The sequence below is a fragment of the Calliopsis andreniformis genome, unplaced genomic scaffold (genome assembly GCF_051401765.1).
Source record: "Calliopsis andreniformis isolate RMS-2024a unplaced genomic scaffold, iyCalAndr_principal scaffold0022, whole genome shotgun sequence".
Taxonomy (NCBI): domain Eukaryota; kingdom Metazoa; phylum Arthropoda; class Insecta; order Hymenoptera; family Andrenidae; genus Calliopsis; species Calliopsis andreniformis.
Genome location: NW_027480432.1, coordinates 3,151,517 through 3,172,731, shown reverse-complemented (window position 1 = coordinate 3,172,731; position 21,215 = coordinate 3,151,517). Strand labels below are relative to the sequence as shown.

Sequence of the window (21,215 nt, the reverse complement as noted above, 5' to 3'; positions counted from 1 at the left end):
ATCGGGTCCTGAACAGCGGCTTACAATTGTCCTTATTAGAGGTAAAGGCAAAGTTCGATGAAAGTCCTTCTTGGGGCACGAATTACCCCCAGCCGCGAAAGACAGTATCCCCTATCGAAGACCACCCCACTACCGCGACTCCCGTAGAATCACCCTCCACTTCCGCTTGGCTTGGTAGCCACTCCTCTCAGCCTCCGTTGATACTTCCTCGCGCGTGTATCTCGTCAGTCGGCTTGGAGCCACGTGCGTGTGCTCAAGAAGCTCCGGCAGGAGGGTCGTTGTCAGCTCTGCTCGCTGCTCAAGCCGGATTTCCTGGTCATTAATTAATCTAGGCTTTCATCGATTAGACACTGTGCAGACATTCTTGGAACCTTCTACGAGAAATTGCTCTGTGAAATGGACTACGTTGAAATAAAAGGGACTAGATAAATTGAATTCTCTCATCGACTGTGATAAGTGATTAGAATGAATTTAGAAAAGAGTGTGATTCGAATGAAAATAAGTGATTTTTGAATATCAGAGAACTCGATTTTTTGATCGATCTTCTTTCGCGGAGGTTCAAGAGAATTATTGAGTGCAAGTTGAAGGCGTGAAGTGTCTGTAGTAATATGTACCGATCCGTCGACACCGTCAGGGGCAGGAACGAACGCTGTCGAGACGGCGCGTCTCGTGTCTAAAACGACCAGGAAACCCAAACTCGAAGACAGATGGTGGAGGCAGGGAGGCCTAAAAATATCGGTCGTTGGCACGCCGCTGGCTAGCTGTACTTCAACTTGAACAATTTCACTGGAGAACGCTGAGTTCCATGGTCCCCTGTCGCCTCTAATTTCCTTGAGGTCTCCCAGACGCTAGGCGAAGGGAGGGTCCTTGACTACCCTATGGTACCACCTTCTACTAATTCCTGTACACTCTGTATTTTGAGTAACAAATTCCTCGGAGTCTGAAGGCAATGGAAACTTGGGAAAAGTGACGGGGAGGAATTTTGTTTTGACTCGGCAACCTTGATCGATCGTGTCTGCGCGTCGGAGCAAACTCAAGAATTATTTATTCTGTCGGAATGCTGAAGGAATTACACGGCATTTGAGGTAAGTATAGATTTTTATATAATTCACGTAGAATAAGTTTGGGAAAATGTAATTCGAGTAAATTACTGTTAGAATTGAAATTGTTCTTTATTTTTTGGAAGATTAAAAAATTTTCAGAGGTAAATTACATAGAGCTTCCCTAATTATCAATATTTCTTTGATATGGGTATGCATAAAGAGTCACTAAAAAATGAGCATATTATTTGGGGAGCTCTCATCGTTAAAGTCAAGGGGGAATGAGAAGCACTTTGTATGACAGAACAATGAGGGTGTGAGACAGGTAGTACAAAGAGGGTCAGGGAAGAACACGAGGAATACACTTAAAAAACGAAAAACGAAAGGGTACAGAAGAGGTATAAGAAGATAGTGAAAGACAGTCTCTAAATGAACAGAATACTTACACACTCTATGGTAAACCAGAAGAGATATGTGCAAAGTAGTAGATAAGGAACTTAGAATCTAAAGATAAGATCAATCCAGACAGATAATGAATCCAATACACATGGTAAACATCACTCACGATATTACCTCTTCAGGGAAAATATGTAATAGCTTTCCAGTGATCGACCATAATCGAAGAAATCGAACTGTATGGGAATTCTCGCTACCAGACCCCGATTCTCCTATACTCGATGAAACAGGAGAGACACGCTAGCCGTGAATCGTATCCACTTTCCGCGGTGTTACATAAAGAATCGGCAACGTAACGTATACTTCGTCGGCTGCTTTGCGTGGAGGCTCGTGTAATATCCTGGTGCCTTTTTGCCTGGGGAACGTGGCCCCGCCACCTGTATCCCACACGCTCGCTCTTTCACGCGCGATCCTCCTACTGTAATCCTACACACCCGACTACTTCCGCCCGATTCATCGGCTTGATGGCTTATCGATTGCCTCTACGGTCGTTAAAGTTCACGAATGCAATCCGTGTCGGCTGATCTTGCATCCGGGTGAGTCGATAAGGCGATTAGAGTCTGTAAACAGAGCGCACTTTCGCGAACGCGTTCGATATTTGAAGTTCGAGCTGAAGAATTTCCGCAAAATATTCTTCACACTATCTGTCTGAGACTCCTGAACTAATATGTAGTGAAGAGTACCTATTTTTGAGATCAATTTGCTGTTAATGGCACCACAGTGTGTGTGAGTAATAAATAACGTCAAGTTATAGTAAACACAGTAGCAAGTTCTTAATGAGAGAATACAGAAGCCAATCGTTCACGGAAGTATTGCTCCCCATCGCTAACAATCTATAACAACGAAGACCCAACAGCTCGTTGGCACAATTAGCGGAGATCTCGTATCTGATTGCTTATCAAGGCTATCAATGGCCACGAGCCGCCACATGTGAACAATTGCCGAGCAAGAAACAGGAGAAGCTACTTCCTCTTAATTACCACAGCCAATCAAACCCAACGGTAGCTCCACAATCCATTTTACAAAACATTCATCCTTTTCATAAACACAGTTCGCGTTCCCTTTCCACATTGAAGTCCCAGAGCCGAAACAGCGACTTTCCTCGCGAGCTCATCAATACACGTTCATCAAGCAGCCCTCCAGTGCCTGATTACACCACGTCCCACGTAATTAGTCGGCGAAAACGAATTCCATCGGAGGAGCATCCGGAAAAACGTTAATAACAAGCTTCGTCCTCTGATCGATGGTTCCAGCTGGGCACAGACGAAACGGTGGATGCTGCAGCCGAAGTCGAGTGGTCTTGAGGCTCCCTCGTGGATGATGGGCGACGATCGTCATCGGGGGAAGCGACTTTAGCCCCTCCTCGAGGCCGAGTTCCTCCACTCGTGGTGTTTTATGTGGCGCGGTTGTTTGAAATTCTTCGCGTGGAGTCGCGGCTGTATTTATAGACTCGCGCGGTGTGCGTACGCGCTCGCGGGTTCACGCACGTAGGATCACGCGCACGCCTCCTCGCGACGAGGGGGGAGAGGAGCAGACACGGTGCAGGAGGCGAGAGGAAACGAGAAAACGAAGCTGCTGCGCGTCGACGGGGCTACGCGAAGGGACGAGCACGCGGCACGTCGCGATCATGAAGCGATGCGTCCGCGACAGGAGCACCGGCCCTCTTCGTCGTCGAGCACGTCCTCGACGTCGTCGAACTGTCTGCGCTCGCTGCCCCCACTGGCAGGCCGAGATTCAGCGGGCATGAGCAGCCGACTGCCGTGGACTGGCAAGGTCCTCGCCATCCTCGTCCTACTACTTGCCATTGGGACCGCGCTCTGCGACGACACCTCGGTGAGTACCCTTTTCTAGATACTTTAGCTTCCTTTTTGAGATGGTAATTAAGTGGCAGGAGGAGTTTAATGGGTTGGAGGTCCTTGCAGGGGAGGGGACATGTTGGTGGTCTTTAGAGGGGGTTGATAATCTTGGAGAAGATTCGGTTTTGAGAGACAAGGGTGCTAGATTTATGGGGTAGCCAACGATTTAGGTGGAGCTTTGGATAATGCACTGTTTTGTCTTCTGTTTGGAAAAATATTGAATTGTAGTCTTTTCGCTGACTATAAATATGGTTACATGTAAAAAAGTATTGTAAATTTTCAATCATCTTAATGGGTACTGAAGGCTGAGTCTATTTCTTTTGGAATTAGTAGAATAGCTACTTCTTCAGTCCAGGCCGGAGAATTCGATACTTGAAGCGAGTATTTTCTCTCAATCCTTCTCGATTCTCTCAGAATCTCAATTAAGTTTCTATCTCAGCAAAGTCCATCGCCATTCAGACATCCATAGTATTCAGGACAAAGCACTTTCTAAATTCTTCCCCCTTTTTGAGCGCATTTTAACCTAGAAGCACTTAAGAATGCATCAAAAAGGTACCTTGGTAATCGAAGCATCCACTTATCGTTTACCCCCATCTCGACCCATTAGTTTCACTTTCAACGAGGAAATTTGACCCGAAATACCATTTCCATATCGTCTACGAGCAATTGAGCAACACGCTGACGTAAAATATTAATAAACTCGGCGCGAAACGAGGGGAAAAAAGGTTGCGAATCTGGGTAACGAGATAGCCTATCGGACGGGCTTATTAATCTGGTTAATTAAAGGCAAGATACCCGACGTATCTCGCTTTTCGCTCAGATTAAGAGCGATCCCAGACGTCGTTAAATGAAAGAGAATTTCGTCCTGCCTCACCGCGCCAAGATCGACAATTCTTTTCACCGCTTCAGCGGCTTTCGCGTTTGCCGCTGCAATATTATTGGCCCTAGCGTCGCGTCGGCCGAGGATCGCTTCAAATCGATCTGGACGATCGTAAAATCGTTCAGTAGGACAAGACAGGATATTACGGTGCGCCTAATGCGCCGTAATTTCGATATTTATCGTGTACGGGCTCGATTAATCGGGATTCCGCTCGTTTCGAGAAGAATGGTGCGTCTGAGAAACGCGCAGTTCGCACACGTCGTTCGAATTCGACGAACAAATGCACGACACGCGCGATGCGCCCCTCCTAATGAAAAATTAAAAACGCGCTTTCGGGCAATGCCTGACGCCCTTTTTATGCTCGCCTCGCCTGTCATTTCATTCGCCGAGGGAAGGGCGTGAAATCGTGGCCTGATCGATGACAAGGGACTTTAGTATGCGGAAAAACTCCACGTGCTTGGTCCTGTATAAAAATTTTTTAATTTCAAAGGCTGCTGGGCAGGAAGATCTTTTTAATTCGTTTTCTTTATTTGCGATTCTGTAATACAATATTTGTAGGATATATCAGGTCATAAATGGAATTCCTGGAGGGGAATTAAGTATCCAGTTCCATGGAAGGAACGATCCTTTACCAGCATTGGCGAAACAATGTTCCTTCCGCAAATGCCAGGCCATTTGCGTCGATTCATCGGAGGGAAATTGGTCGAATGGTGTTCACTCGGTAGTTTGAGGATCACGGAAAGCCTGAGGGTAGACTGAGGCGGACGATAAAGCATTGTGTCAGCACGAAACTAGCTACACTAACGCAATCGTTGGAACGAGGCGGAGAAACGCTGCTTTGGCTAAGATGCCGTCGTAATTACTATAATTTCATTCAGTGGCTATCCTCCAATTCCCGTGATCGCGTTTTTTCAAGGTCCCGCCCTTCTGACGTGTGTGAAATCGTCTGAAATAACGGATCCTTTCGAACTGTAATAATATTGGAGCAAATTATCGCTTCGAGGGTATACTCGGAAGCGTGTATCGAGTGTGAGAATCACTACTGCATCTAGTTTACGTAGAATACCTATTATACCACAGAATTCTCAGAAAGTGGCTATTTTGGCCAAAAATTCCTTCACATTCGCAGAAAAAGGTTTCAATTTCCCTTACCACCGTGTAGAGATATTCTATGAGCGATCTTCACGAATAAAATCAAAACCTCACGTCGAAAAAATTATCCTTACTCAGTTTCTGAATCCACTCAAGGAAGCTGAGGCTGTTCACCCCATTTTGGCCAAAAATCGTATCGTATTCGAAACAAAAATGTCCAATTCGTTCCAAACTTGTGTAATAGTATTCCACCAGCGATCTTCAAGGCTATAAACGCGTTCCCACACAAACCTTCATTCAGACATTCACATTAGCAACATTCCGATTGCCATTCATTCTCATACCATCTGCTGCAGTGGTCTCCGATGACTCCGAAAAAGATTCCACTTAAATAACACCGAGGAATATTAAAATTCAGCTTCGGAGCACGCAGCTGCGGCTCTCAGGTTACCACCCACGGTCCCGGGGACATCAAAGACGAGCATTCGAGCTCGACACTTACACCGAACTTTTTCGTAGCCTGCCACCACCGATGATCCCGATAACGCGTCTTTCCGCGAACGGCATGCACCGCTCGACCGTTTATATTTAGGATCGTGGTCGTTCCCGTCTCGATTGCGATACGTTTTCGTGCATGGAACGCATCGGGTTCCCCCTCGAATCGTAAATCCGCGAAGTCACTTCTCCTGGTTATCAAACGCACCAGATTCACAGCTGGACGAACCTCTCGCCGGGTAGTAAACTCGATATTGCCTGTCGGAAATCCCCTTACCAACGGAAAAGGGCGGGTCACGGAGGGTCCAGTGTATCAGATAAAGGATAAGCATTTATTTGAGTTTCTCCCTTATCGGGACTAACAGGCCAATTTATGTACTGAGATAGTGAACAGATGGTGGACCGACGGGAAATGCACGAGGAAGTCCTGGCGCTACTACGTTTATTGTTGGGATGATACATTCGTGAGGAACTGTTAAAGGACAGGATGTACAGGACGTGAATCTGAAATATTTGGAGGACAGTTATGTTAGTACCTGAAAATATTTGTAGCCACCTGAAAATATTATCAGGTACTTAAAAATATTGACAGGTGCCTTAAAATATTAACAGACACCTAAAGATATTAGCAGGTACCTGAAAATGTTAACATGTGCCTGAAAATATTGACAGGTACCTGAAAATGTTGGTAGATACCTAAAAAAGTTAAAACTCCTCTGAGAAATGATGACATTCCCATTCTCTAGCTGCGATCCTAACTAAAACTGCAGTCTCCCATGGCGATACCTAGAATCCATGAAGAAAAACCTGACCTAACACCTACCATCTCTATTCTTCCTCGATTAATAACCCCGTCTCGATCGTTAACGGTACTCTATGGGACAGAATCGACTAGTGTTGACAAAAAGACGCGTTGACATCGTCGATCTCGTCCCATTCTCTCGCCAAGCGAGTGCAGCGAATGCCTGGTGGCCAACTTCCTGTTTCGCTTCCCGCGGCTCTAACAAACGATCGAACTTGTTCTCTAATTAATAGTTTCCCCCTTAGACGATCGGCGACGAAAGAAAGACGACGTGTCGATCATCCGTCGGTGACTTCCCAGCCGCGTAAAAATGGCGTCTGACCCCGTGGTCGCGTCCCTTGGACACCCCGCGGTGAAACTTCCTGTCGCGGGATCCGTCGAGATCCTCGACTCTCTCTTCCTCTCCGTGTTATTCTATTAGCGCGTCGAGATCGCTGGAATAATTTACCGCTATTCAGCCGAGTGGACGGGGTCACGTCGAGACAATGTAAACGTGTAAGTCGACTGCACGACGTGCCTCGCAGATCCTTTTGCTTTTCAAGATTAATATTCATGCCGATCCTCGTTTTGGTTTATACTTTGGTGTACGCTTAATGATGGAGCCCTCCTTTGTAGCGAGGTCGTGGGGGTTGAGGGCTTTATTGAGGGAACGGCTTTATACGGCTGGTATAATGATCCTTGTAATTAGGGGAGAGGTATTTAGAGGAGATTGGGGGGAAAATTTGTTTAATATGGATTTGATGGCTGGGGATACGCTAGGCACGAGACGTTCTAAGTTGTCAAAGGGAGATAAAAATCAGTAATTGCAATCTTCGAAGGTGTTCAAGGAATTTCGAACAACTTCTTATGATTTCAAGCGACTCTTCTCTATAGAAGGGTTAAAAATATATTCACCAGGGACAGTATCGCTCGATTTTCATCGTCCCCAGCGGAGCCGGGAAAGGCAGAGCGTTCCTTTGGCACCCCGTGGAGATTCCTCCTCCCGCGGGACCGCTCGAACCATCTCGATTAGCTTCTTACTGCGCGCCGTGACGACTATCGCGTGGAATTTCAGCCCGTCGCGGGGCAGGAAGTATGTTAACCTCGCGGCCAGGCAAAAAGTTGTCGTCACAACGGGAAAGAAAGGAAGAGGGAGGACGATCAGGACGAAGAGAATCGCCGTGCAGTTCTTCTGGGACGCGTCCTGCGATCCCGTTTGTCTCTTGCAGCTCGTGAATCGCTGGAACGCTCCCACCCCCTCCGCCTCTGACAACTCTCCCTTGTGCTTCTTTTTGGTATTCGCCGTGAACGTCGTTCCATTGTCTCCTACGCGGAGAAAGGGTCAAGGAGATCGAACGATTAGAATTCTGAGGCTGAAGGGACAGATTCCTGGTCGCGTCTGTTACTCGGTTAACGATTCCAACTGTACCGCTCGAGTGTGACACGGAAAGGCTGATTTGTTGCGGGCAGTGGACGCCTGAATGCTAATTTTCTGATGGGAATCGGAGGGGTTGGGTGCAGAAGCGATTCTGACGAAACGAGGATAGTCAGAGAGTCTCAGACGGGGTTCAATATTTACAGAGAATTTTTACTTACTGTATTCTATTAAAAAATAAGAAAATAAGACTGTAAGGGAGCCACAGATGAGCTGCGAATTTCGATTTTATTGGTCACCTCAATTTTTTTCAACTATCAAGGTTTCAAGATTCACCAATAGTAGAAGTACTTGTATTTAATCGTAGCTTTTAATTTGAAACAATGAACTGTTTTTATCAAAGGAAGTGATATTGTATTCCTGCTATAGGGTTCAGCAATCCTCCAGCAAGGAGTGGGAACCCATGGGAACGAGTTATTCCAGTGCAACTTGCTCGCGTACAAAGAACTGCCCCCATTAATATTGTGTATTAAATACAACTCGTTCCGTGCACGGCCGATTTAACGATTCCCGCGAATCGGATGGCGTGTTTGCCAAACAGAGCAACTCTGGCATGCTCGGTCGGGCCCGAGACCGTCTTTTCGAAGCTGCAACCGCAACATTGAATTATCGATCTCATTAGCTCCTAATGCTGCTCCCTCTTATCTACTCCCACTATCACTCGTTTTGCAAGTTCCCAGGGAAAAAATGACGGTCGCTTGGGGTTCGAACGGAGACACGATCGCCCGTATGCATCTAGGTTTTTACAGACTGGGCTTGGAAGTGACCACCAACAAATTAATTAAACGGCGAAACTTGCAGCTTTATCTGTGGCCAGCTACTGGTCTTATCTTCGAATGCCTTGCTGGTGACATATAAGTGTCTTTGGTCCAAATGTCACAGAAACTTCGCTCGATCACTCTGAATATCGAAAGTGCGATAGGAACTTTAGATAAAACTCGAATCTAGCGTCGAGTAAATCAGATTCGATGGAGAAACAGGTGCGTTAATTAAGAGGCAATTAAATTTCATTTTCCAGTATATTTGGTTCATGTTTAATCTAGAAAATTAACTAAGTCCACATTCTGCTCTCCAAAGCATCTAATTTTGATTTAGAATATTTAATCAGAGTTCTCCAAGGCAGGTTCTGGGTGACCATAAATTTCTTAGCGCTTTGAGAAACTGCGTCAATTGATCTTGCGAGAGATGTAGGTAGGATACGACCAGTAGTAAAAGCTACTAACTTTGAGTCAGCGTTTCCACGTGATACAATGTAAATTCAGACAACGGACAGACGACCATCAAGACTGGGAAAGCACGATAAAGCGTACGTGGCTCACGAGATACGAGTGAAACGTAAAATTTACGAACAGACAACGGGCAGACAGCTGCTGAATGGACGACGAACGAGTGGCTTGTGCAACCTCTGTTGCGGATAGATCTCTGAACGTAAACGTTCTGTAGGAGCTACGATGCTTCGTGAAATGGAGAACGATTTGACAGGGAACGTGTTCACCTTTAAACACTGGCGAGAGAAATATGCAGCAAGTTGCGAGCTTGTTCAAAACGAAATTTCTATTATAAATTCACAGGTCTGAATTTTAAAAATATTTTACTTTTTTAAAGCTAGAGGAATTTAGAAAAAGTAGAACAATGAGACAAATGAAAGCTAAATGTAGTAGTTTTTATGAGCAATTTACGCTCTGAATAATTCTTGAGTCAGTGTCAACACTCATTACTTCTGTTACTCACTATAAATTCTTTGTTACTAATTGTACTTCTCCCTTTCCATTAATTAAACCCGTTCTTTGATCACAGAAGCAAAAAATGGCTTTGCTCAATGCCAGCAACAGAACAAGTTCCTTTTCTCTTAATTAGTGTACCTATCTCGAAAATGGGAGTCATCCTGCGAAACGGCACGCGTTAGTGAAAAAAACAGTGAGTCACCTCTGAGTTTATTGCATGTGAATAACTCTGTCCATGACCTTTGAGTATCTCCAATACGGTAATATCTAATCCACAACAATTCGACCGCGTCGAGTCTCCAAAATGGAACCTTAACTTCTCCGAGGTCAGAGGTCAGAGTCAATCTGCACCGAAGCGAGCGATAATCCCGCAATCAGATCCAATATTCCATGATTTCTGTAGAACATCAATTCAATTAACTTTCCCGAGGATAGTCGAACGATTGTCGACAGACTCATTACCAGCAAACTTAATTAGTCCTCAGATAAAGACATTTCTGACAACTGTTTTTATTTCTCTTTTTTTTCCTGAGCCATCGAATTCATTGCGTCTGTCAAAAGCAAAAAAGAAGTCGAAAAATTCTCTCGATAGCTCTCGACAAAGGCGATTACACAAGATATTAGCAACACTTGCAAACAGTCGACGGTGACTTTAATGCTCCTCGACGATGCAAACGCTCCAGCAGATATTTTAGTATTCTTCTGTTTCGCGGCACAAGTATCGCGAGCTCATCTTTCGCAACGTCGAGTCGTTCGACAAAGCCAAACGCGGTTTAATGAAGAGCGACGCGCGATGCGAGGAGCTGGGCACGAACGATGAAGACGCCGATCCGGAAATAACTCTGGGGCCGTAAACTCCGTGTGTAGCGGCCTGGGAAAAAGGAGAAGCAGGGTTGTTTAACGCGCGTTGTTGAAAAAGCAGGGGGCAGGTGACTGCTGCTCGAGCGTTCGAAATGACTAGCTTTACGGTTTCACGGTTCGAGCCAGCACGGCTCGAACTAATCCTGCGAATTAAGGCTCGTTAATACCCTGGCCGGAAATAGCGCCTCCTGGAGCCTGTGTCGATGGTGAAATGGCTTTCAGACGATATTGGATCAGAAAAGATACAGGAAAAGGTAGATTAATTAATTAAACATCTGGGACCGTCAATTATCAAGGTGTTCTAAGAATAGTCTGAATATTCTTTTTATAGTCGTGTGGGAAAGATTCCTACGAATCTCTATTTTTGAGGATCATGGAAAATCTTCACTTTGGTAGGTTTCTATTCTCTAAACAAGCTTCTAAAAAAATTCAGATTCCCAGAGTCGACTCCTCAGGGAACCTCGGGTAAATTGGTAACAGAGGGTGGAATAACTAACGACAGGGAAACAAATGCATTGAGCGAACCTCCCAAGAAATGTACCTATTTTTACCCACAGGGTTCCTTTGACGAGAACCAAACAAGCTTCCATTGCAATTCAACGTCAGTCTCGATTGCATCGATTTTATACCTCAACTGAACTGTTGGCCAAGCGTATCCAGAATTAGAACGAATAATGTACGACATAAGACCTAATTCTCATTTACAGTGTTCTTGCGATACCTAATTCTACAAATATTCTATTAATTAGAGTTTCTATCACCAACCAGAAGGTAGTGAATAAAATTGTATTTCCTCATTGACCTGATCGGTTTCGCAAATTCGAGTCGTGGACAGGAGAGCTTCCATGAGATTCCGACGAAGTGGGCGGACAGTTGTGTTGTGCTCCTCATTGGACAAGGGAGACAGTAAATCACGCGATGATCTCATCACGGCGTTAAGATTTTGCAAGAGGAAGAGAGACAGAGGTGCATCGTGAAAGTTGCAGGGAACGGGATAAACAGGCAACCGTTGCGCTACCGCGTTGTTTGCAATAAATTCCGTGGGAGTCTGGTTCACCGACGTTCTTCCGACGTGTGACACGTTTAAGCGTCCTCTGAGTAGGGATCACGGGGAATGAGGAGCGACGCGACGCTTTAGGGCGATCGTTTCTCAGCCGCGAATCGAATTGAAGGCGCACAGTAGCTGTTAGGTAATCCAGGAAGTAAAATATGTTAAAAATTCTAGGAGTGAAAATAAGTGCACTCCAAGGAAGATAATACCCTCTTGAGTATTTCCCATAACTTCACTTCTCCTTCAAGTACTAATCGCAGCCTCTCCGCCAGCTGCCTCGCTCCGAAGTAGAATACGCCTATCAGTGGACAGACCGCGCCATGGACAGACAGTCCCGACTGCATCGTGGGTACCTCGCGTTCTTCAGCAAAATGCTCGAAGGCTTCAAAGAAGGTACAAGCATAGCAAGACGAGCCCCGTTCCAGCGAATCGTCGCGGACAAGATAAGCGTAAAACGATCCGTGCAACGTCGCGGAACATCGTCCGACGACCTTCGTGTGCTCTCTTAACCGTGTCACCGCGGCTGCGTCCATTTGTCTAGAGTAGATCAATCGATTTGCAAACCAAATTTCTGTATTCAGACCGATCGACGAAGGATACTCGGGAAGAATTATTACGCAACTGTTCTTTGAACACTAATTCGTCACGGCCAGTGTGCAGCGAGTGGATACAAGAATACAAATTGCGCGCGTGCGTTAAACAAATGTCGCGTAACGTGACAGGAACAGTAGAGGTCTAGTGATACGGTCACGGACCGTTTGAAAAGCTCCCAATGACATTTATGCTGACTGCCAGCGAACACTGACCGCGTCATTAGCTTCAGCCCTACCTAGAGATTCGAGCTTGGCTTATTGGGGGACTTTCTACTGGTTTCTCCCAGGTACCATTATAGCAGCTTTCCTCATGTCTATAGTGACGCCTACTCTCCTTCAATTCTTACCACTTGTACTTTCTATTTTATTTTAATTAATTAAGTGCAGATTCTTCTACTTCCAGTTTCCAACAAATTTACTTTTAATGGTACCCTGGGACATACTACATTTCATCGCTTCGAAAATTCCCAGTTCTTGGAACTTCCTCTAATTTTGATTAGACGCAGAGTGGAACTAGCGTTCGCGGAATTGTCACGAAACGAGCGCTAGCAGGCGACGATTTACGCGACGTCGCCTCGCGGAGACGTCATCCTGACCATAGTAGGTGGACGAGGACCTTGGCCTTCGAACGGTGCGCGCGGGCGCTGGAGCACGAGCACATAAATCAGACCGTGATCTCGCCATAGCGAGCGTTCCATCGGTCGCGCCGCGGCCGAACAACAAGTTCGTATTAAATCCACGGTAGTCCACTGTCGAAGAAATCCCCGGCCATTTTCGGACATTGGACACTCCGATCGCGCTACCATCTAAGGCATAGTCGGGGCGTCAGTCCGCGAAACGAATGTCATTGCTTCCGAACCTTATCCATCTTCTTCGACTTGGCTCGCTGCTCGACCCTCTCCATCGCCCGAGAATCCGTTTTTTCTGCTTGAGGACCTTTTTACCGGACCCTCCACTCGATCTGGGCCTCCCTTGGTCACGGAGTTTCGAGTCCAGTGGTTCCATTTTGGGATTTTGGGAGAAGGAGGAAACTACTGTGGGAGGTCGATGTCTTTTGCAGAGGAATTGTGAGTAATTTGAAGAAAGTGGAAAAATTAAAAATGCCAGTGAATAACAATTTATTTAGACCCCAGATTTTTTCAAGTTTCATAATTTTTAGTTTGCCCTATAAAAACAGTAACTCCATAGTCGAACCTAATACAACCAGCGCACAATATTAAATCAAGCCACCATTACGCACATACATAGCTATTCAGTATTATTCCCCAGGGATGCATAGAACCTCATCTCATCACGGCATGGTGCACCAGAGCACCTCTAAATCGCGGACAGTTTCCACAGAATAAACGTCATCGTCCGAAACAAACGTCGAAAGCAGTTAAACACAGTTACACGAGCATAAACTGCGAGCAGACTCGCACAGGTGAGCTCTGGCAGCTCTTGGAATGTGTCTTGGTAGGGTGCCGGTTCAGGGATGCATTTGAATGCGAAACGGTATTAAACTTGCATACGTAATGCCAGTGAATCATTTGCAGCCCGGACCTCAGGAATCCTCCGTACGTCGCGTCGAATGCGCAAGTTTGCCCAAGACGTGGCCATCGACCAATCTCTTGCGAACTTCCTCTTTTTTTCTCGCAGCGCGCACTGTACAGGTTTCTTGTTGAAGACGGACAAGAGAACGATAGCTTCCCTCCGTGTTCACCCCCCAGAATCACTTCCCCTTTACATGGCACGCGGTTTTTGCCGCGGAGATGCAAGGCACCGCGGCTTCAGCCTAGTTTGGCCATGTCCACCGCAACGCATACAGATCCCTGTTGTCTTCTACTCGTCTCTCTGTGGAGACGGCCTTCTGCTTTCTTTTACCTTTTTCTCCTCCTTTGCTGGAGGAAGAAGCGACAAATTAGGGCTAACGAGAATGGGACCCTTTTGAGCGAGGAGCGTTCTGGGATTATGAAACTTAGCTCGCAGTGGGTTTAATTGGATTACATGATTGGATTTGAAGGGTGTGGGAGATCGTGGACCTGGGACTATTTCTGTGAGTTACTGACATTTTTTACTTCTCAGATTTTTCTCCACTTCTGTGTTGTTAAATGGCACTCGAGCTTGCAAAGATTCTAGTAAGATAAAAAATCAAAGGTGCTAAAGATTCAGGGTTTGAGTAACGCGCTGTAACAAAGGGGATCAGCAGGGAGAACCAGTTCGCTTTTACACCGTGGAAAGAAATTAATTGTGCAATACGGGGACATCGTTAACCCTGAACTCGTGGACGCGATGAATTCAAGGCGCGCGTGTTTCCTGCGCGAGCGAGCAGCCAGCGAGATCATAAACTCGAGGGGAACAACAAAATTATTGTGGCTCGTTTAAACGAATTCAACGCGACTTACACGAGTCGCGCCGTGGAGCTCGCCGTTTCAGAGATTCGTATCGCATTAGCGACTTCTCAGTAGTCAGGGAACTCGTCTTCTCGAAATTATATTGGCTGAAAGGCGAGTCGCTTGGGTTCCTTTTATTCCGCGCCAGTGTTCCCCACGCGATGTGTTGCATTCGAGATTAAAAGCTGCGTTTTGGTCAGTGATAAGATAGAAACGATTTCCTTTGCGCCAAGTGCGGCTAAGTGGTCGTTATACTTCTTTAGGTGAACAGACTGCATGTATATGCAAACTAGTATCTTTAGGAATATAATTGTGGGAAATAAATAGAAGTAGAGATTTTTGGAGATGAAGAAAGTTGCATTGATGAAATGATATGACGTGTAGGTACTTTATTTGATAGGTAATCGATTTTTTAGTTCATCAATTTTTAGGTATGTTTCATATCAAACAGTAAATTACCTCTTTATCTTTCTATACTCTTTTTATACTTCTGTAGAGTGAAGATTTGGAAGACTCATAGAATATAGGGGATATCCAGATATGCAAAACAGTGCAAAACACATATAAGTTGACTACTCTTAATTATACTATTTCCAGACTGAAACAGATCTCCAGTTAGACTCCATTTCTAGCTCCACCTCCATAAGACTCTAAACCCTCGCAATCACCCAGAGTGTAATAATAAGGAAAACAGTACCTACGCGTCCCAAGTGAAACAAAAGCGAAAGAGGCCGCCACCTAAAGCCAACGTGAACGCAAATTAGATACTCCATTCCTAAGGAACCTCCCAGCATAATACGGTCACTATCGCACAATTGCTCGTCCAGTCTCAGATTTCCTAAGCAGACCGACCTCGATGAGGTAACAGCCGCGTGTCCCTCGTCTCCATTGTCTGGCCTGGCCCATAATGAGGGACGTGGGCTGTTGCAAAGAGGGTGTGATACAGTGCCAGTTCCACTTTCCTCCATCGCCTGGGTCCGATCGACTGGCCCAGGCAGAGGTGTTAAGGGGAGGCGCCCCTGAAATGCGCAATTTTCGCGGTGCCCACGCGAGTGGACACGATGACATTGTGCAAGGCGTGATTACGTCGCTCGCGATGCCATTTACGAGGCGGCAAATTGAGTTTAGTGCCGTGCTGTGAGCGTTACAGCCTTGGGGAATGCTGGAGGATACGCGAGACGGAGTGAGGATTGTCAGCGAACGCTTTGCTGTTAACTATATGCGTTAAGCGAGTGTTTAAGAGCCAGCAATTATGGGGGACGTTTTTGCAGCGAGCTTGGTCGAGAGAAGAGAGATCAGTTGCGATGGGGGCTCGTCTAGTTCTTCGATTTCTGTTAGTTGATGACTCGAGGTGTGAGAGTATTAAGATTAACTTGGGTCTGTGGTCCAAGTGGGAAGTTTTGGAGGTTTTTAGTTCCTATTTTAGGTTCCTCAGGGTGGTTTGGGGTCTTTGAGGTGATTTTATATTTAAGTAATTTTTGCAGTATTTTTCACCCTTTTGGGGACTTGGTGTAAGGGTTGTGGGGAGCACCATTTACATATTCTCTTAATCTTGACTAGTTTTTATGATGATTTGCCTACGTGACGAACGTGAGCTTTGCAAAGGAATTACTTTCCTTGCGTGCCAGTTTATTGTACTGCGTTCTAAGTCGTAACTTGGCATGTTAAATTACGGAAAAGGTATTTTGCAATGCTGATACGCGGTTACAAGCTGTAAAATGGTATTACTGACGGGGAGAGGGAAAAGAAGAATTCTTGTTAGGTCACGTTCGTCGCTTCTCTTTTCGGAGTCGTGATTAATAATTAATTAGAATCTGTGCTGATTCCAGAGCGCAAATAGGACGCTGGTGGATGATGGGATCGGGAACGCGAGTTGGGTACCTGCTTTTGTTAGGGGCTCTCCTGTGGAACAGTTACCAAAAAATAGTAAGTATTGCTTCTGAATTTTTCGATTATTTACGAGTGAAGAATTTATTTTCTAGAGCCTCGAGATTATTTAAATACTGTCTAAAGAAACTACTTTTCTACAGGGGCCACAAAATCATCGTATTTCACTAACTGGAGTGAATGGTCCGTGTGTGACCGCCACTGCACACAGAATCGTGTTCGAAGGTGTAGGGTGAAGAAAAAATGTGGGACCACGATACTTAGGGTGAGTTTAGAATCTAATTCTCCCTTATATTTATCATTCAAGATCTCTATAAACTTTATTGAATTTTACACAGGAAGAGAGAACCTGTAAGCACAATAGAAAGACTAGATGGAGAAGATGCAAGCAGCGACAGCGACGAGGGCATCGTCGGAAGGACAAATTCCACATAGTACAAGTAAGTAACAGGTAGAGTAATTAGAAACAGTAAAAATTAGTAGCCTAATCAATCTGAGAAAAATCTTTCACTGTTCCCAGTTGCCAAAAGAGGCAGAGCCAAGACAAGGGGAACGAAGAAGCAAGGACATTATAAGCGCAGCAGTGGGGTATTATGGAAAATGGAGTAAATGGTCACCTTGCACTAGGCTATGCACTACTCAGCGTCATAGGTACTACCTTTTTAATGAAATTAGCAATACATGAAATTTATCAAAAATAAAAACAATTGAAGGTGGTGTAAGAAGCCAGGAATCTGTGGCCGTGACGTGATAAGGGAGAGTGCCTATTGTTACGTGGAGGGTAGCTTCTGCCAAAGATGGATCCGCAAGAAAATAAGTGGGACCCGAGAAGAAGATATCGAGAGTGAGTGATCTGCTTCAAATACCTCTGATACATCAATTCTAATGTTTATTAATTATTTACAGACTTCGTGTTAGACCATATCGAGTTGTCTCCAAATGTCGTCGACAGCATGATCTCCGAGAAGCTTTCTCCTCCCTGGAAATGTGGGGTGGCAACCACCAAGGATTCTCGGCTTTCCTACTTCACGAGGATTATTGGTGGACGTCCAGCAAATCGTGGAAGCTGGCCTTGGCAGGTTGCCGTGTTGAACAGATATCGTGTAAGCTTTGAAGTATAGGAAGACTGTGAATTAAAATTATGTAAGTTGTTTGTGATATTAATTGAGAAAAATTGATTGCAGGAAGCCTTCTGTGGAGGTACTTTGATCTCTCCGAGATGGGTTCTGACTGCAGCTCATTGCATCAGAAAACGACTGTATGTTCGCATTGGGGAGCACGATTTGACTGTGAAGGAGGGTACTGAGCTGGAACTGAGGGTATTTATTATTGCATTATACAGAAATTTAAAAATTTTAAGAATCTAATGCTTGGTTACGTGGTACTCTGTATTTTGAGGTTTGGAGTCTTTAATTTAGGTGATACGGCCATATATTGCATAAAAAACTCATAAATAAGGTCTGAGTAATTAAAATATATGTCTCAATTTTAATATTTTACTCTAATTAGGTCTGTAATTACAGTGTTTCAGTAAATTATGTTTAAATTTTGATTTGAGTGCGCTAAACCTAGAAAACAGTACAAGTGCTGCCATCTAGCGGTGAAATTCCAGTTGGGTCAAACTACCGCAATGTCTGAAAATCATATATTTCAACATTATTTCGCCAATTAAATGATTCAGAGCATTAGCTTAGGCATATTAAAGTAGATTCTGACTGATAAACCAAAAGAATATTACCATTAAAACCCTTTTTAAAGCATTTTAAAAAATAGGCCATTTCATGGACATCGAAACGCTATAGCCATCTAGCGGTAGAACTCCCGAACTAATCTCCCATATGAAATACACGGGAATATTAGAAACTCATTTATTTCTTAATTTACACACAATTTGCGACTAAAATGTTATTCCAGGGACTCTAGTATTTATTCTGCATCGATATTGACCATTAAAACCGCTTATTTATCGTTAAAAACCACTTTAAACAATTAATTAACATACTACTACAGAACCTATTTATTTACTCATTTCTACAGAATCCCTGGACTTTAAATAATTCTAGAGGGTTTCTTATTTATTATACAACGCATACAAGTGTAAAAAATCTAAATTTATTGCTTAATTAAATAAATAAAATTTTCCTAGCAGTCATCCATTCCAGTCGGGGATGCGAACTGAGGCTACTTAACTTTAAAACTAGTTGGCTTCTAAACTAGCGCTATTTCGCGTTAAGTAGCCGATGTCCACTTTGGGATGGTGACCGCTCGGATCCCCTCTCAGCTTGTTGGCAAGGGACGCGCGGGGAGAAACTCAAAAAATTTGTCGATAATAGATGGCGCCACTAGTACGGCGGCGCGGTGTCAGGATTTTAACATCAGGTTCTGGTCCCTGCTAGGAAATACATTTTTTGAAACATTAAATAAACAATAAATGGGCGACATTTTTATGCAAAATCTTATAGAATATTGCAGAGATTGTTTAAGACTTGCCATATATGTACATAAATTGATGAATAATTAGTTTATTAAACAGAAAAAAGTAATGCAATAATATTTGCTAACTTATAGCTTTATTTATTATTCCAGCGATGTGTAGGTATTATTTATAATTATTTAGGACTCTCTGCTATTGCTTTAGTTAGTTACATTGTCAGTAAAGTAATTATATAAATAAATATTTACATTTCTATACAGTTCAAATGGGAGGATTAGTTCCTAGGTTTCACCGCTAGATGCCTATAGCGTTTCACTGTCCATGATTTGACCATAATTTTCAAACGTTGTTTTTGCGATAAATAAACAATTCTGACGCTTAATACTTTTAGATAATACATTGTAGAGTCTCTAGAATAGCTCTATAGACTCGAATTTTGAATAAATTAATAAATAATGGGTTTTTCTAGTTTTTGTAATTCCAATGCTACCGCTAGATGGCTACAGTGTTGGAGAGTCCATAAAGCGAGAATTATTTGAATGAGCGAAATGAATACTTTTTTAATTATCATTAAAGTGCACTATATTAACAATATTATTGTAAAATATTTTGCATATTTATTGTAGTACCTCTATACTACAGATTCTATAGGCTCGCATACTATATTCGTCAATATCTTTAGCATTATTTCAAATATACTTTCATTACTACCCATTTACCTTTCTTTTATGTTTTACTTAACTTTTAATATTCTATTGTTAACATATTTTTGCTACCCTATATTTTAATATATCGCCAACAGTACTTTAATATCGTAGTATGCTCAAGTTTTATTATTCTTCACCTGTGTACCTCAGACTACAATTTTTAATTGCATAACTAATTAGTCAGTACTTGTAAAAATAAATCTCTATGCAGGTGGACTCAGTGACAGTGCATCCGGAATACGACGCTGACACTGTGGACAATGACATAGCCATGCTGCGTCTCCCAGTCACTTTGTCCCCATCTTCCTCCAGAGGAATCGCTTGTCTTCCTGGTACTAATCAGCCTTTGCCAACCAATCAACTATGCACCATCATTGGATGGGGAAAATCGCGAGTCACCGATGACTTCGGGACAGACGTTCTCCATCAGGCTCAGGTGAACCCTTAACTTTCTAAATTATCAAACCCCTGATCTACTATTTTCTCAATCTCTAAGAAATCTCCAACAAATTTCTAATTTATTTCTCGACTTTTTAAACTTAAATTTTCAGTAGCCTTTTAACTCAGACTTTTATTCTTCTGCTTCAGATACCAATTGTCTCCTCAGACGTCTGCCGTGACGTGTACATAGACTACAGGATCACAGACAACATGTTCTGCGCTGGTTATCGTCGTGGAAAGATGGACTCCTGTGCAGGAGACAGCGGAGGACCTCTCCTCTGTCGTGATCCCAGGAAACCAGGTCATCCTTGGACCATCTTCGGCATCACCAGCTTCGGCGAGGGCTGTGGGAAGCGCGGAAAATTTGGAATCTACGCGAAAATATCGAACTACGTTCGCTGGATCACCAGGGTCATGAAGGAAGCCGATCGGATGACTTAGATTAACTATCATCCCTGTGTTTCAATGTCTGACTACTGTGCTCTGTGTTAAAATCTACTTAAGAGACACTTACCACATCTCTAACATGGAGGATTTGGTATAAAAAGGCAACTCGATTAACCGAGCAATCGTTTATTATATTCTAGATACATCACTTTTCATACGAACTTACCATCACACGTTGCTGATTAAGTAGACAAACAGTGAGAAGCTTTACCATAACAGGGTTCTAGGGATTACACGGTGTCCTCGAAACAGTATTTCCTCTAAACTCTTTATTCAATTATACACGGAACGTAATGTGAAAAAACGGTGATATACATTTGTGCAGCTCGACTCTGCCTCCTGGTCCTCGACCAGCGCGGAAAGATCAGTCACAGAGGTGAGAATAGTAAAGCAAATCTGTTAGAGACAGAGGGTCCTTGCGACCACAGTGCCGCGTTTCGAACACGCCATTGAGTAGAACGAAAACTGTATAAAAAGAGAGGGTGCAGAAGAAGTCAAGACGCCACAGCGATTAACGAGTCGAAAGAGCTTTGATCCTCCTGGCATGGCTGGTACTTCCATGGTCCATTCCTCTGGCAAGGATTCCTCGCGGTGACCCCTTGGAGCAGCTCAGTTGAACTTGCATTTGGAGAAGTCCATCTCTGGGTGTTGTTCCATGAACCT

General features: G+C 44.1%; 2 protein-coding genes across 2 annotated transcripts in view; one reads left to right on the top strand and one right to left on the bottom strand.

Annotated features, from left to right (window-relative positions):
• The first annotated feature begins 437 nt into the window (after positions 1 to 437).
• LOC143186735 (vitamin K-dependent protein C) lies at positions 438 to 20,669 on the top strand. The gene is made up of 11 exons (XM_076390464.1): positions 438 to 1,085; positions 2,750 to 3,329; positions 16,466 to 16,562; positions 16,667 to 16,788; positions 16,862 to 16,963; positions 17,044 to 17,174; positions 17,237 to 17,367; positions 17,430 to 17,626; positions 17,708 to 17,842; positions 19,876 to 20,100; positions 20,253 to 20,669. Exons 2-11 carry the CDS (start codon positions 3,132 to 3,134, stop codon positions 20,544 to 20,546), a joined length of 1,632 nt encoding a protein of 543 aa, XP_076246579.1. The 5' UTR covers positions 438 to 1,085; positions 2,750 to 3,131; the 3' UTR covers positions 20,547 to 20,669.
• The window catches only part of Nudc (nuclear distribution C, dynein complex regulator), a 73,735-nt gene continuing 73,182 nt past the window's right edge, over positions 20,663 to 21,215 (bottom strand). The window contains exon 7 of the mRNA XM_076390465.1: positions 20,663 to 21,213. Coding sequence (XP_076246580.1) covers positions 21,162 to 21,213 — 52 coding nt within the window. The 3' untranslated portion in view covers positions 20,663 to 21,161. The remainder of the gene's footprint in view (positions 21,214 to 21,215) is intronic.

Bases quoted from the DNA above. Each gene is read 5' to 3' on its own strand.
- LOC143186735 (XM_076390464.1), top strand. From the start codon at position 3,132: ATGCGTCCGCGACAGGAGCACCGGCCCTCTTCGTCGTCGAGCACGTCC. The intron at 17,627-17,707 runs GTAAGCTTTGAA...AATTGATTGCAG, and splicing joins CCGTGTTGAACAGATATCGT to GAAGCCTTCTGTGGAGGTAC. The intron at 20,101-20,252 runs GTGAACCCTTAA...CTTCTGCTTCAG, and splicing joins ACGTTCTCCATCAGGCTCAG to ATACCAATTGTCTCCTCAGA.